Genomic DNA, 13557 nt, shown 5'->3' on the forward strand with positions numbered 1-13557 from the left:
GGGACGGAAGCTATACTGTTATACTGGCAATACTAAAGTGCCTATAAGAACATCCACTAGTCAAAGGTTAATGAAATATAAATGGTATAGAGAGAAATAGTCCTATAAATACTATATTAACTACAGCCTAAAACCTCTTACCTTGGAATATTGAAGTCTCATGTTAAAAGGAACCACCAGCTTTCATATGTTCTCATGTTTTGAGCAAGGAACTTAAACGTTAGCTTTTTTACATAGCACATTTTGCACTTTTACTTTCTTCTCCAACACTTTGTTTTTGCATTATTTAAACCAAATTGAACATGTCTCATTATTTATTTGAGGCTTAATAGATTTTTATTGATGTATTATATTAAGTTAAAATAAGTGTTCATTCAGTATTGTTGTAATTGTCATTATTACAAATAAAAAAAAAAAGAATTGGCCGATTAATCGGTATTGGCTTTTTTGGTCCTCCAATAATCGTAATCAGTATCAGCGTTGAAAAATCATAATCGGTCGACCTCTACACCTCACCTCTTCTCTCCATTGCTCTCTCACTCTCTCTCATTCTCTTCATTCCCTCTCGCTCTTACACTCTTTCTCTTCCTTCTTTCACTCTCTTCCTTCCTTCCTTCCCTCTCTCTCTCTCTCTCTCTCTTTCTCCCCTCTCGCTCTTACTCACTTTCTCTCTCTTCCCCCCCATCCAGAACAACTGTTGGAGTTCATGCACCAGCTGCCAGCCTTTGCCAACATGACCATGTCAGTGCGGAGGGACCTGTGTACTGTCATGGTGTTTGAGGTGGTGGAGCAGGCGGCGACCGTCATCCTACAGGACAAACAGGAGGTACCAACCATAGACTTAACACACACAGTACCAGTCAAAAGTTTGGACACACCTACTCATTCAAGGGTTTTTCTTTTTTACTATTTTCTGCATTTTTAATAATAGTGAAGACATCAAAACTATGAAATAGCACATATAGAATCATGTAGTAACCAAAAAAAGTATTCAACAAATCAAAATATATTTTATATTTGAGATTCTTCAAAGAAGCCACCCTTTGCCTCGATGACAGCTAGCCTTACCACTTTCTTTAGCGTATTTGGATGGGATCTGTGTCAATCCGCTGTGGCAGCAGGCGTCTACACACACGCATACACAGGCGTGTAAAGCAGGGGACAGCTACACTATGACAGACAGGTTGCTATCTCCTATCACAGTGGGTTGGTGTGAAGGTCAGAATGAATCAGGCAGTCTTCACTGCGTCCTATGAGGAGAGAGGGGGCAGAGGAAGAAAAAGGAGAGGGGGGGTGGTCTAGGAAGCTCATCACATTTCCTCAATCTCCCTCCTTCACAATGCTTCCCTTTGATAGAAGTCTGTCAGTCACTCTGAAAAGCCTCTATTGCATTAATGGTTGAAAGCCATGACCAGCAGTCTGAGTCAGTGTGGCGGTAAGATGAGACGATTAGACGATCACTTACCCTGCGGGGTTCTTCACACACCTCACACTTAGTCTGCAGTCTTCTATGGGACTTGGGTATGTTCTATTCTAAACACATTCTCTCGATCCGTAAAGTTGGAAAACACTTGTGAAGCACCTGTTCTATTCACTCGAGCTCTGTATACACATACATAGACACATTATAATACCAGGCACCAATGATTGTTTGGGGTGAAGGTCCATAAAAGCATCTCTATTATGAAGGCCAGCAAATCAGTCAGTGTCAGCCATTAATTTCCTGTTGTTATGGTCATGTGTTTGGCGTTGCTGCTTATGTCATCATTGTGCCCCCCACCCCCTCTCAGCTGGACCTGTGGTATGTGATCCTGAACGGGGGGGTGGAGATCGACCACCCGGACAGCCGCATGGAGACCCTTTGCATGGGCAACAGCTTTGGCATCTCCCCCTCCCTGGACAAGCAGTACATGAGCGGAGTGGTGCGCACCAAGGGGGACGACTGCCAGGTGAGATGCTATCCTCTCAAAAAGATATTGTTATTTTGGGTTGAGTCCCAAATAACACCCTATTCCCTATACAGTATATTTAATAACACCCTATTCCCTATACAGTATACTTAGTAACACCCTATACAGTATACTTAGTAACACCCTATACAGTATACTTAGTAACACCCTATACAGTATACTTAGTAACACCCTATACAGTATACTTAGTAACACCCTATACAGTATACTTAGTAACACCCTATAACTTAAGGAGCAGCCTCTGAGAGAAATACAATGGCAACTTTTCATTGCCTTTCGACATCAGGTTGGAAGATGAATATGACAGTGTTGTTGTATTCCTTGAGAATATAGAGTAGAGTTGTATAAATGGTCTGGTGTTGATATCTATGGTGTACAATAAAATGTGTTGATTCTTCACCAATAAAGCAGGACTAGGTTGACAAGCTGTCGCTTAGTCATACAGAAGAGGAACCAGGCCTTGATGTAGAGATGGGAGGCAGCACTAGTTAGAGTAGCCTGCCGCTTGAGAAGTGTTTTGAGCTTCTCTGTCTGTCTCTGTCTCTCTCTCTGTGTCTCTGTGTGTGTGTGTTAGTAACCAGTTTTTACCCAGACCTGCTTGGTTCCTTAAAGAGTTCCTTTATCAGAAACACTGTTTCCTGTCCCTGTTTCAGAGCCTGAACAACAGCTCAGTGAGTTGGCAGAGAGGCAAACGCTAGCCAGGGCAGTGTAGCTTGACCATTCAGCCAGGTGAATGTTAACTAGGGGAGTGTAGCTTGATCATTCAGCCAGGTGAATGTTAACTAGGGGAGTATAGCTTGACCATTCAGCCAGGTGAATGTTAACTAGGGGAGTGTAGCTTGACCATTCAGCCAGGTGAATGTTAACTAGGGGAGTGTAGCAAGGCTGTTAGCCAAGATAGCATATTCTGGCAAGTGTTTATTATCATTGCCAAGGGAGTGTAGCTAGTCTGTTAGCTTGTAGACTAGCAGAACTGGACTAGTAGCTTGGGGAGTGTGGGTAGATCGTTAGGGCTACCCCCCAGCCATCCCTCCCATGCCTCTCTCCTGCTCCAGGGACTCAATTCTACTGTTTCAGTACCCAGCTATGGTGCAGAGCAACAGGTTCCTGTATTATAAGTTCACCCGCTGTCCCCATGTCATTGTCGACCAGTTTGTGTGCATCGCCCAAGAGGACTACTGGCGGATACTCAACCATGTGGAGAAGAACACACACAAGGTGGAGGAGGAGGGAGAGATCGTCATGGTGAAGGAACATCGCGAGCTGGACCGCAGCGGCACCAGGAAGGGACATATTGTCATCAAGGTGAGGCAGGAAGTGTAAGCATTAAGGGATGGTTTCCCAGACACAGATGAATTAGGCTTACCCTTGTCCTACACTGATGGTGAAGTTCCATTGAGTTTACATGTTTGTCCAGGTCTAGGCTTATGGTGTAATCGGTCTGGGAAACTGATTTTCAAATGGTCTTTATAGGCTGCTTTAAATATATGCACTGCCTTGACTACCTAGCTGTGACTACCACCGTGTTCTGCTGTTGCTCCTGTAGACACTTGTTTTTGCATGCGTCGGATGGTCCAGCCCTTTGATCTTCAACACTCTGCAAACAGCCAGTTATTGATCTGCTAATGGACTAGACTGATTCCCTTGTCTTCATCTCCTCTGAGACACCTCTGCTCCCCCAAACAGCTACACTATAGATGTGTTGCTGCTGATCTGAGTAGTGATCCTTACTTCTGGATTCTCTTGTCTTTAAATTGTTTTAGTTTGCTACTTTAGTTTCAATTCCCCTAAAAACATACTCGGTTCCCATAGCGATTTAATTTTTGTTATTCTAAAGTTGGCTTTGAGTAAGTGCCATCCTTTTGCCCAATTAAATGTTTTATTTTGTCATTTTTCTAAATACAGTTGTCCAAAATGATTTTGGTCTCCTTGGTGATAAGGCTGTCTTTATTGCCCCTCGGGACTAATAAAGTTGTATTAAAATGAATTGACAGTTGTAATGCAGCCATGATTGATTGTCTGTTTGTCTATCCTCTCAGGGCACCCCACAGCGTCTGATCATGCACCTGGTGGAGGAGCCGTCAGTGGTGGACCCCACCTACATTGAAGACTTCCTCCTCACCTACCGCACCTTCCTCTCCAGCCCCATGGAGGTTGGCAAGAAGCTGCTTGAGTGGTTCAAAGTTGACAGCCTCAGAGACACGGTGTGTACTGTACTGTGTGTTTGTGTGTACCTGATTCTTTGTGTGAAGCATGGGTGTACTACACAGTAATCAATACAACTTGTGCTATGTCAGCGGTCTTGGGTAGAAGGGGGATTTGTCCAGTGGACATACTCTTAACTGATTTAACATAAGATTATTATTGTCCTGTCATAGTCTGATGGCAATGTCATTTGGCATTTAATCATTCTTCCTCATCAAGAGGCCCATCTCCTCAGAGAGAGTTGCTGTTTGTAGCTCTGTCTGTGCTGTGGTTTCAACATTGTGGCCAAGATTACCTTTCCTTAGATTAGAACAATACTACAGTTATATTTTCAGACCTGGCATTTCCGGACCCTTGCAGTTCAAAGACAGATATTTTTGTGATCTCACCCTTTGTGATATCTTTAGCCTCAGCCTCAGTTGAATGTTGGATGATTGAAGCTTGCTGATTTTTGCGGGGGAAATGTACAGGATCCTCTTTTGGAGGTTTTTGAATATGCTTTCACGTGTTTCCCTGTGCAGGTGACACGGATAGTGCTGTTATGGGTGAACAATCATTTCAACGACTTTGAAGGTGACCCGGCCATGACGCAGTTCCTGGAAGAATTTGAAAAGCTGCTGGAAACCACAGTAAGAACACCTTTCCTATATTGTGTCTATACTAAATGTTTGTCCCAAATGGTACCCTATTCCCTACTGTATATAGTGCAATACTTAATGATTAGGGTGCCATTTTGAGCGCATCCTGTACGCAACATAATGTACTTTAACCTCAAGACGTTCACTAATCTAAAGTCTCATTACTCTGTGGTCAGACAAACATGTGATCCTCTGTCTGTGGGTGTAACAACTGTGTGGTTGAACATGTATTATCAGATATGTTAGCCAGGTCAGTTGAGTGAGTGGTTGTTGAAACCTGATCTGTTCCTGGAGAAAATGAAGGGTCACCTGAGGCTGCTGAACATAGCGTGTGCAGCCAAGGCCAAGTGGAGGCAGATCACCCTGCAGAAACCTTCCAGGGAGTCCCCGCTCTACTTCAGCCTGCATGGCGGCAGCGAGAGGGGCTTCGGCATCTTCGTGGAGTCGGTGGAGGAGAGCAGCAAGGCCGCCGAGGCAGGACTCAAACGAGGAGACCAGGTAAGAGAAGTTCTTACTATTGCCTTTTATTTCCTGTGTTGCTTTTGCTTTTTAAAGTCCATGTTTTTATTCCATGCGTTTCATGCTGTTTAGCTTGCTGTTCAGATGCCCTTTGTGGTTAGCTCAATAACATGTGCAGTTGACTCAAAACTATCTGTTTTCCTCCTTGAGATTATGGAGATCAATGGTCAGAACTTTGAGAACATCTCCTACGTCAAAGCTATGGACTTCCTGAGGAACAACACACACCTCTCCCTCACAGTCAAGACCAACATCTTCGGTTCGTACAATCTGTCCTCTTACCAAAGATAGGATTATTTCATTTAACGATGTCGGGAAATTAAAATGACCGATGTCAACAGTAATCTGTACCTGGGTCTAGTCCTGTGTTTGGTTGCCTGGGTCTGTACCTGGGTCTAGTCCTGGGTCTGCACCTGGGTCTAGTCCTGGGTCTGCCTGGGTCTGTACCTGGGTCTAGTCCTGTGTTTGGTCCACTAGTTCTGTTGACCTTCTATCCCTCCTCTCCTATCCCAAGTGTTCAAAGAGCTGCTGAGCCGGATCGTACACGAGAAGATGAACAGGGGTCCCCACATCCCCAAGATCCAGGAGAAGAAGGGTAACCGCTTCTCCATCCCAGACCTGCCCGGAGACATGGAGTTCCCCACAGACCATAAGGCCACCAAGAAGATGAAGGCCAACACAGTGTCTGGAGGACGGAACAAGATCAGGAAGATGCTGGAGAAGACCCGCTTCAGCATTCTACCACCCAAGCCTTTCAGGTAGACACAATAACACTACAGCATCCTACCACCCAAACCCTTCAGGTAGACCCAATAACACGACAGTATCCTACCACCCAAACCCTTCAGGTAGACACAATAACACTACAGTATCCTACCACCCAAACCCTTCAGGTAGACACAATAACACTACAGCATCCTACCACCCAAACCCTTCAGGTAGACACAATAACACTACAGTATCCTACCACCCAAACCCTTCAGGTAGACACAATAACACTACAGCATCCTACCACCCAAACCCTTCAGGTAGACACAATAACACGACAGTATCCTACCACCCAAACCCTTCAGGTAGACACAATAACACGACAGTATCCTACCACCCAAACCCTTCAGGTAGACACAATAACACAACAGTATCCTACCACCCAAACCCTTCAGGTAGACACAATAACACGACAGTATCCTACCACCCAAACCCTTCAGGTAGACACAATAACACGACAGTATCCTACCACCCAAACCCTTCAGGTAGACACAATAACACTACAGCATCCTACCACCCAAACCCTTCAGGTAGACACAATAACGCGACAGTATCCTACCACCCAAACCCTTCAGGTAGACACAATAACACGACAGTATCCTACCACCCAAACCCTTCAGGTAGACCCAATAACACGACAGTATCCTACCACCCAAACCCTTCAGGTAGACACAATAACACTACAGTATCCTACCACCCAAACCCTTCAGGTAGACACAATAACACTACAGCATCCTACCACCCAAACCCTTCAGGTAGACACAATAACACTACAGTATCCTACCACCCAAACCCTTCAGGTAGACACAATAACACTACAGCATCCTACCACCCAAACCCTTCAGGTAGACACAATAACACGACAGTATCCTACCACCCAAACCCTTCAGGTAGACACAATAACACGACAGTATCCTACCACCCAAACCCTTCAGGTAGACACAATAACACAACAGTATCCTACCACCCAAACCCTTCAGGTAGACACAATAACACGACAGTATCCTACCACCCAAACCCTTCAGGTAGACACAATAACACGACAGTATCCTACCACCCAAACCCTTCAGGTAGACACAATAACACTACAGCATCCTACCACCCAAACCCTTCAGGTAGACACAATAACGCGACAGTATCCTACCACCCAAACCCTTCAGGTAGACACAATAACACGACAGTATCCTACCACCCAAACCCTTCAGGTAGACACAATAACGCGACAGTATCCTACCACCCAAACCCTTCAGGTAGACACAATAACACGACGGTATCCTACCACCCAAACCCTTCAGGTAGACACAATAACACTACAGCATCCTACCACCCAAACCCTTCAGGTAGACACAATAACACTACAGTATCCTACCACCCAAACCCTTCAGGTAGACACAATAACACTACAGCATCCTACCACCCAAACCCTTCAGGTAGACACAATAACACTACAGTATCCTACCACCCAAACCCTTCAGGTAGACACAATAACACTACAGCATCCTACCACCCAAACCCTTCAGGTAGACACAATAACACTACAGTATCCTACCACCCAAACCCTTCAGGTAGACACAATAACACTACAGCATCCTACCACCCAAACCCTTCAGGTAGACACAATAACACGACAGTATCCTACCACCCAAACCCTTCAGGTAGACACAATAACACTACAGCATCCTACCACCCAAACCCTTCAGGTAGACACAATAACACTACAGTATCCTACCACCCAAACCCTTCAGGTAGACACAATAACACGACAGTATCCTACCACCCAAACCCTTCAGGTAGACACAATAACACTACAGCATCCTACCACCCAAACCCTTCAGGTAGACACAATAACACTACAGTATCCTACCACCCAAACCCTTCAGGTAGACACAATAACACTACAGCATCCTACCACCCAAACCCTTCAGGTAGACACAATAACACGACAGTATCCTACCACCCAAACCCTTCAGGTAGACACAATAACACGACAGTATCCTACCACCCAAACCCTTCAGGTAGACACAATAACACAACAGTATCCTACCACCCAAACCCTTCAGGTAGACACAATAACACGACAGTATCCTACCACCCAAACCCTTCAGGTAGACACAATAACACGACAGTATCCTACCACCCAAACCCTTCAGGTAGACACAATAACACTACAGCATCCTACCACCCAAACCCTTCAGGTAGACACAATAACGCGACAGTATCCTACCACCCAAACCCTTCAGGTAGACACAATAACACGACAGTATCCTACCACCCAAACCCTTCAGGTAGACCCAATAACACGACAGTATCCTACCACCCAAACCCTTCAGGTAGACACAATAACACTACAGTATCCTACCACCCAAACCCTTCAGGTAGACACAATAACACTACAGCATCCTACCACCCAAACCCTTCAGGTAGACACAATAACACTACAGTATCCTACCACCCAAACCCTTCAGGTAGACACAATAACACTACAGCATCCTACCACCCAAACCCTTCAGGTAGACACAATAACACGACAGTATCCTACCACCCAAACCCTTCAGGTAGACACAATAACACGACAGTATCCTACCACCCAAACCCTTCAGGTAGACACAATAACACAACAGTATCCTACCACCCAAACCCTTCAGGTAGACACAATAACACGACAGTATCCTACCACCCAAACCCTTCAGGTAGACACAATAACACGACAGTATCCTACCACCCAAACCCTTCAGGTAGACACAATAACACTACAGCATCCTACCACCCAAACCCTTCAGGTAGACACAATAACGCGACAGTATCCTACCACCCAAACCCTTCAGGTAGACACAATAACACGACAGTATCCTACCACCCAAACCCTTCAGGTAGACACAATAACGCGACAGTATCCTACCACCCAAACCCTTCAGGTAGACACAATAACACGACGGTATCCTACCACCCAAACCCTTCAGGTAGACACAATAACACTACAGCATCCTACCACCCAAACCCTTCAGGTAGACACAATAACACTACAGTATCCTACCACCCAAACCCTTCAGGTAGACACAATAACACTACAGCATCCTACCACCCAAACCCTTCAGGTAGACACAATAACACTACAGTATCCTACCACCCAAACCCTTCAGGTAGACACAATAACACTACAGCATCCTACCACCCAAACCCTTCAGGTAGACACAATAACACTACAGTATCCTACCACCCAAACCCTTCAGGTAGACACAATAACACTACAGCATCCTACCACCCAAACCCTTCAGGTAGACACAATAACACGACAGTATCCTACCACCCAAACCCTTCAGGTAGACACAATAACACTACAGCATCCTACCACCCAAACCCTTCAGGTAGACACAATAACACTACAGTATCCTACCACCCAAACCCTTCAGGTAGACACAATAACACGACAGTATCCTACCACCCAAACCCTTCAGGTAGACACAATAACACTACATCATCCTACCATCCGGGTAGTTAAGTCAGTATGATTTAAGACGTCAGTCACTTCTGATGCATGGCTTTATGCTGTCGTCTCAATAGGCTGCTGATGAGATGGAAAATGTCCTCTTCGCTCTACCAAATGACACCCTACTCCCCATCTAGCGTACTACTTTTGACCAGGGCCCATAGGGTATAGTGTGTCATCTGTGACACATGCTTAGTTTAGTAAACAGTGGTGAAGACAGTACAGGGACGCCCCCGCTGTCTTCCAGGCACTGATAAACGATGTGCTCCAGGACATGCTAAATCATTTTGAGTTTGTCTACCTTGACAACATCCTGTTTTTTTTCTGGTCTTCCCAAGAACACGTTCTCCATGTCAGACAAGTCCTTCAGCGCCTCCTTGAGAACCAGTTGTTTGTGAAAGCTGAGAAGTCTGAGTTCCACCGCTCTACAATCTCCTTTCTGGGATATGTTATCACTGATGGAAATGTCCAAGTGGATCCTGAAAAGGTGAAAGCAGTGGTAGATTGGCCTCAACCTACGTCCAGGGTGCAGTTACAAAGTTTCCTGTAGTTCGTTAACTTCAAACGCTGTTTCATTTGGGGCTACAGCACCCTGGCGGCTCCCCTCTCTGCACTCAACTCTCCCAAAGTACTGTTCACATGGTCTCCACTGCTGACAGAGCCTTTGTGGACCTGAAGCATCGGTTCACCACAGCACCCATCCTCGTACATCTGGACCCGTGTCATCAATATGTGGTAGAGGTTGATGCTTCTGATGTTGGAGTGGGGTGGGGGTCATCCTGTCCCAGCGATCTTCCCAGGACCAAAAGCTCCATCCTTGTGCCTTCCTGTCCCATCGTCTCAATCCGGCAGAAATGAACTATGACGTAGGCAACCGAGAACTTCTGGCGGTCAAGATTGAGCTGGAAGAATGAAGACTGGATGGAAGGAGCAGAACAGACATTTTTGGTTTGGACCGACCATAAAAATGTGGAATATCTCAGTACAGCCAGGCTCTTTAACTCCAGGCAGGTTGGCTTTTACAATAATCATTTTTATAAGATTCATACAGTTTTTACAATATTCAACTTCACCATTTCCTACCACCCAGGGTCTAAAAATGGGAAGCCTGACGCCCTCTCCCACCCATTCAGTTCCTCTGCCACACCCTTGGGTCTCCAAAACCATTCTCCCTACCTCATGCCTTGCGGCTTCAGTGGGTTGGGGTATTCAATCAACTTCATTTACAAAGCCCATTTTACATCAACCGATGTCACAAAGTGCTGTACAGAAACCCAGCCTAAAACCCCAAACAGCAAGCAATGCAGATGTAGAAGCACGGTGGCTAGGAAAAACTCCCTCAAAAGGCCAGAACCTAGGAAGAAACCTAGAGAGGAACCAGGCTATGAGGGGTGGCCAGTCCTCTTCTGGCTGTGATACAGCCTGGATTCGAACCAGGGTGTCTGTAGTGACGCTTCAAGCACTGAGACGCGGTGCCTTAGACCGCGCCGCAACTCGGTAGCCCCACACATGCAATGAGATTAAATAGGTTCAGGCAGATCCATATTAGGCTCTGGTGCCAGGAGTTCCTTAATCCATACCCTCATCATGAGTGTTACCCAGTCTAAACCCCTCTCTCTCTGCCACAGTGATGGCGGCGTGGGCCAGTCTCAGGATGACAGCATCGTGGGCACTAAGCAGTGTAGGCACAGCGTGGCCATCATGCCCATCCCTGGCAGCAGCATGTCATCCAGCAGTCCTGATCTGCTACAGCCAGCCACCAGTGTGCTGGACTTCTCCAACACAGCAGGTGAGAGACACACACACACACACACACAGAAGCACTCATCACTACCAGGGCAGTCCGATGGGCAGTATGTCACCACTGTCATGTTCACCAGACCATCTCCAATATGCCTTGTGATCATGGTTTGGGTAGTGACTACTGCTCACAACTACACTGAGTCAATTAACAATTGAACATCGGCACACTTTACATAAGTGTTCATCTTGTTCATTTTTGAAGTGTATGTCCTCTTCAGACTGGTTTATATAGGCATAAAACTGGAGTTGTGCGGTGGGAATACAGCAGTCATTACTCATGGAATAACACTTCTCACAGATAGAAAGTGCTTCCTGCTTGGCCAGTGGAGAAACTCAGTTAAACACAGAATGAATCATATGAGCCCTTCATACACACACAGGTGGTCTGCTTCTCCTCTCTGTGTCTCTCAAGCCTTTCCATTTCAAGAGCTTTGACATTAAATAGAATTTAGAGCCATATGAAAGGGATTAAACCCTGAACAAATATAGTCAGTTTTGTTCCGGACAGATTTCAGACCCCATAATTCATGAATTAACTAAGCGGCCTCCCCAGGGAGAGGGGGTAGAGTGGAGGGGAGAGTATGGTTTTGATTTATGCTCTTCGACCATTTGCAATTCAAAGCGGCCAGAGGGCCCACTCTCCAGTCTGCAGCCCCAATACATCACTGCCCCCTCTTCTCCCCCTCCCCTTCCTCCTCATTCTCCTTCTCCTCCTCCCCCCTCATCCTTCTCCTCCTGCTCCCCACTGATCTTCTTCCTCCTCATCCTCCTTCCCCCTCCTGCCCCCCCCTCGATTGGGTCCTGGACTTCCTGACGGGCCGCCCCCAGGTGGTGAAGGTAGGAAACAACATCCCCACTTCGCTGATCCTCAGCACTGGGGCCCCACAAGGGTGCATGCTCAGCCCCCTCCTGTACTCCCTGTTCACCCTTGACTGCATGGCCATGCAGGCCTACAACTCGATCTTCAAGTTTGCAGACGACACAACAGTAGTAGCCTTGATTGCCAACAACAACGAGACAGCCTACAGGGAGGAGGTGAGGGCACTCTGAGTGTGAAATCAGGAAAACAACCTCTCACTCAATGTCAACTAAACAAAGGAGATGATTTTGGACTTCAGGAAACAGCAGAGGGAGCAGCCCCCTATCCACATCGACGGGACAGTAGTGGAGAAGGTTGAAAGTTTCAAGTTCCTCGGCGTACACATCACGGACAAACTGAAATGGTCCACCGACACAGACAGTGTGGTGAAGGCGCAAAAGTGCCTCTTCAACCTCAGGAGGCTGAAGAAATGTGGCTTGTCACCCAAAACCCTCACAAACATTTACAGATGCGTAATCGAGAGCATCCTGTTGGGCTGTATCACCTACTCGTACGGCAACTGTACCACCCTCAATCGCAGGGCTCTCCAGAGGGTGTTGCGTTCTGCACAACGCATCACCAGGGGCAAACTACCTGCCCTCCAGGACACCTACAGCATCCAATGTCACGGAAGGCCAAAAAGATCATCAAGGACAACAACCACCCGAGCCACTGCCTGTTCACCCCGCTATCATCCAGAAGGCGAGGTCAGTACAGGTGCATCAACGCTGGGACCGAGAGACTGAAGCTATTTTTCAATCTCAAGGCCATCAGACTGTTAAATAGCCATCACTAACACAGATGCAGCTGCCTACATAGACTTGAAATCATTGGCCACTTTAACAAATGGATAACTAGTCACTTTATTAATGCCACTTTCAATTGATTAAATTTATTTAAATGAATTTCACCTTTATTTAACCCTGTAGGCCAGTTGAGAACAAGTAGGCCAGTTGAGAACAAGATAAAGCATAGCAGTGAGACAAAAACAACAACACAGTTACACATAAACAAACGTACAGTCAATAATACACTAGAAACATCTATGTACAGTGTTTGCAAATGTAGAAGAGTAGGGAGGTAAGGTAATAAATAGGCCATAGAGGCGAAAATAATTACTATTTAGCATTAATACTGGAGTGATCGATGTGCAGATGATGATGTGCAAGTAGAGATATGTTCACTTGGCTACGCATGCCTCTCTCTAATATCAATATGCCTTGTCCATTACTGTCCTGGTTAGTGATTACCGTCTTATTTCACTGTAGAGCCTCTAGCCCTGCTCAATATGCCTTAACCAACCATGTT

The 13557-nt window shown here is 46.0% G+C and overlaps 1 protein-coding gene across 27 annotated transcripts in view; it reads left to right on the forward strand.

Moving 5' to 3' along the window:
* LOC110533377 (rap guanine nucleotide exchange factor 6) overlaps positions 1–13557 on the forward strand; it is a 164185-nt gene that overhangs the window by 102642 nt on the left and 47986 nt on the right. For all 27 annotated transcript variants that reach the window (XM_036989732.2, XM_036989735.2, XM_036989734.2 and 24 more), the window contains 9 exons: positions 690–826; positions 1791–1949; positions 3123–3275; positions 4010–4174; positions 4697–4804; positions 5108–5311; positions 5483–5591; positions 5847–6090; positions 11216–11376. In XM_036989732.2, coding sequence (XP_036845627.2) covers positions 690–826; positions 1791–1949; positions 3123–3275; positions 4010–4174; positions 4697–4804; positions 5108–5311; positions 5483–5591; positions 5847–6090; positions 11216–11376 — 1440 coding nt within the window. The remainder of the gene's footprint in view (positions 1–689; positions 827–1790; positions 1950–3122; positions 3276–4009; positions 4175–4696; positions 4805–5107; positions 5312–5482; positions 5592–5846; positions 6091–11215; positions 11377–13557) is intronic.

This window comes from Oncorhynchus mykiss, chromosome 10 (assembly GCF_057628025.1).
Source record: "Oncorhynchus mykiss isolate SJ-2025 chromosome 10, ASM5762802v1, whole genome shotgun sequence".
NCBI lineage: Eukaryota > Metazoa > Chordata > Actinopteri > Salmoniformes > Salmonidae > Oncorhynchus > Oncorhynchus mykiss.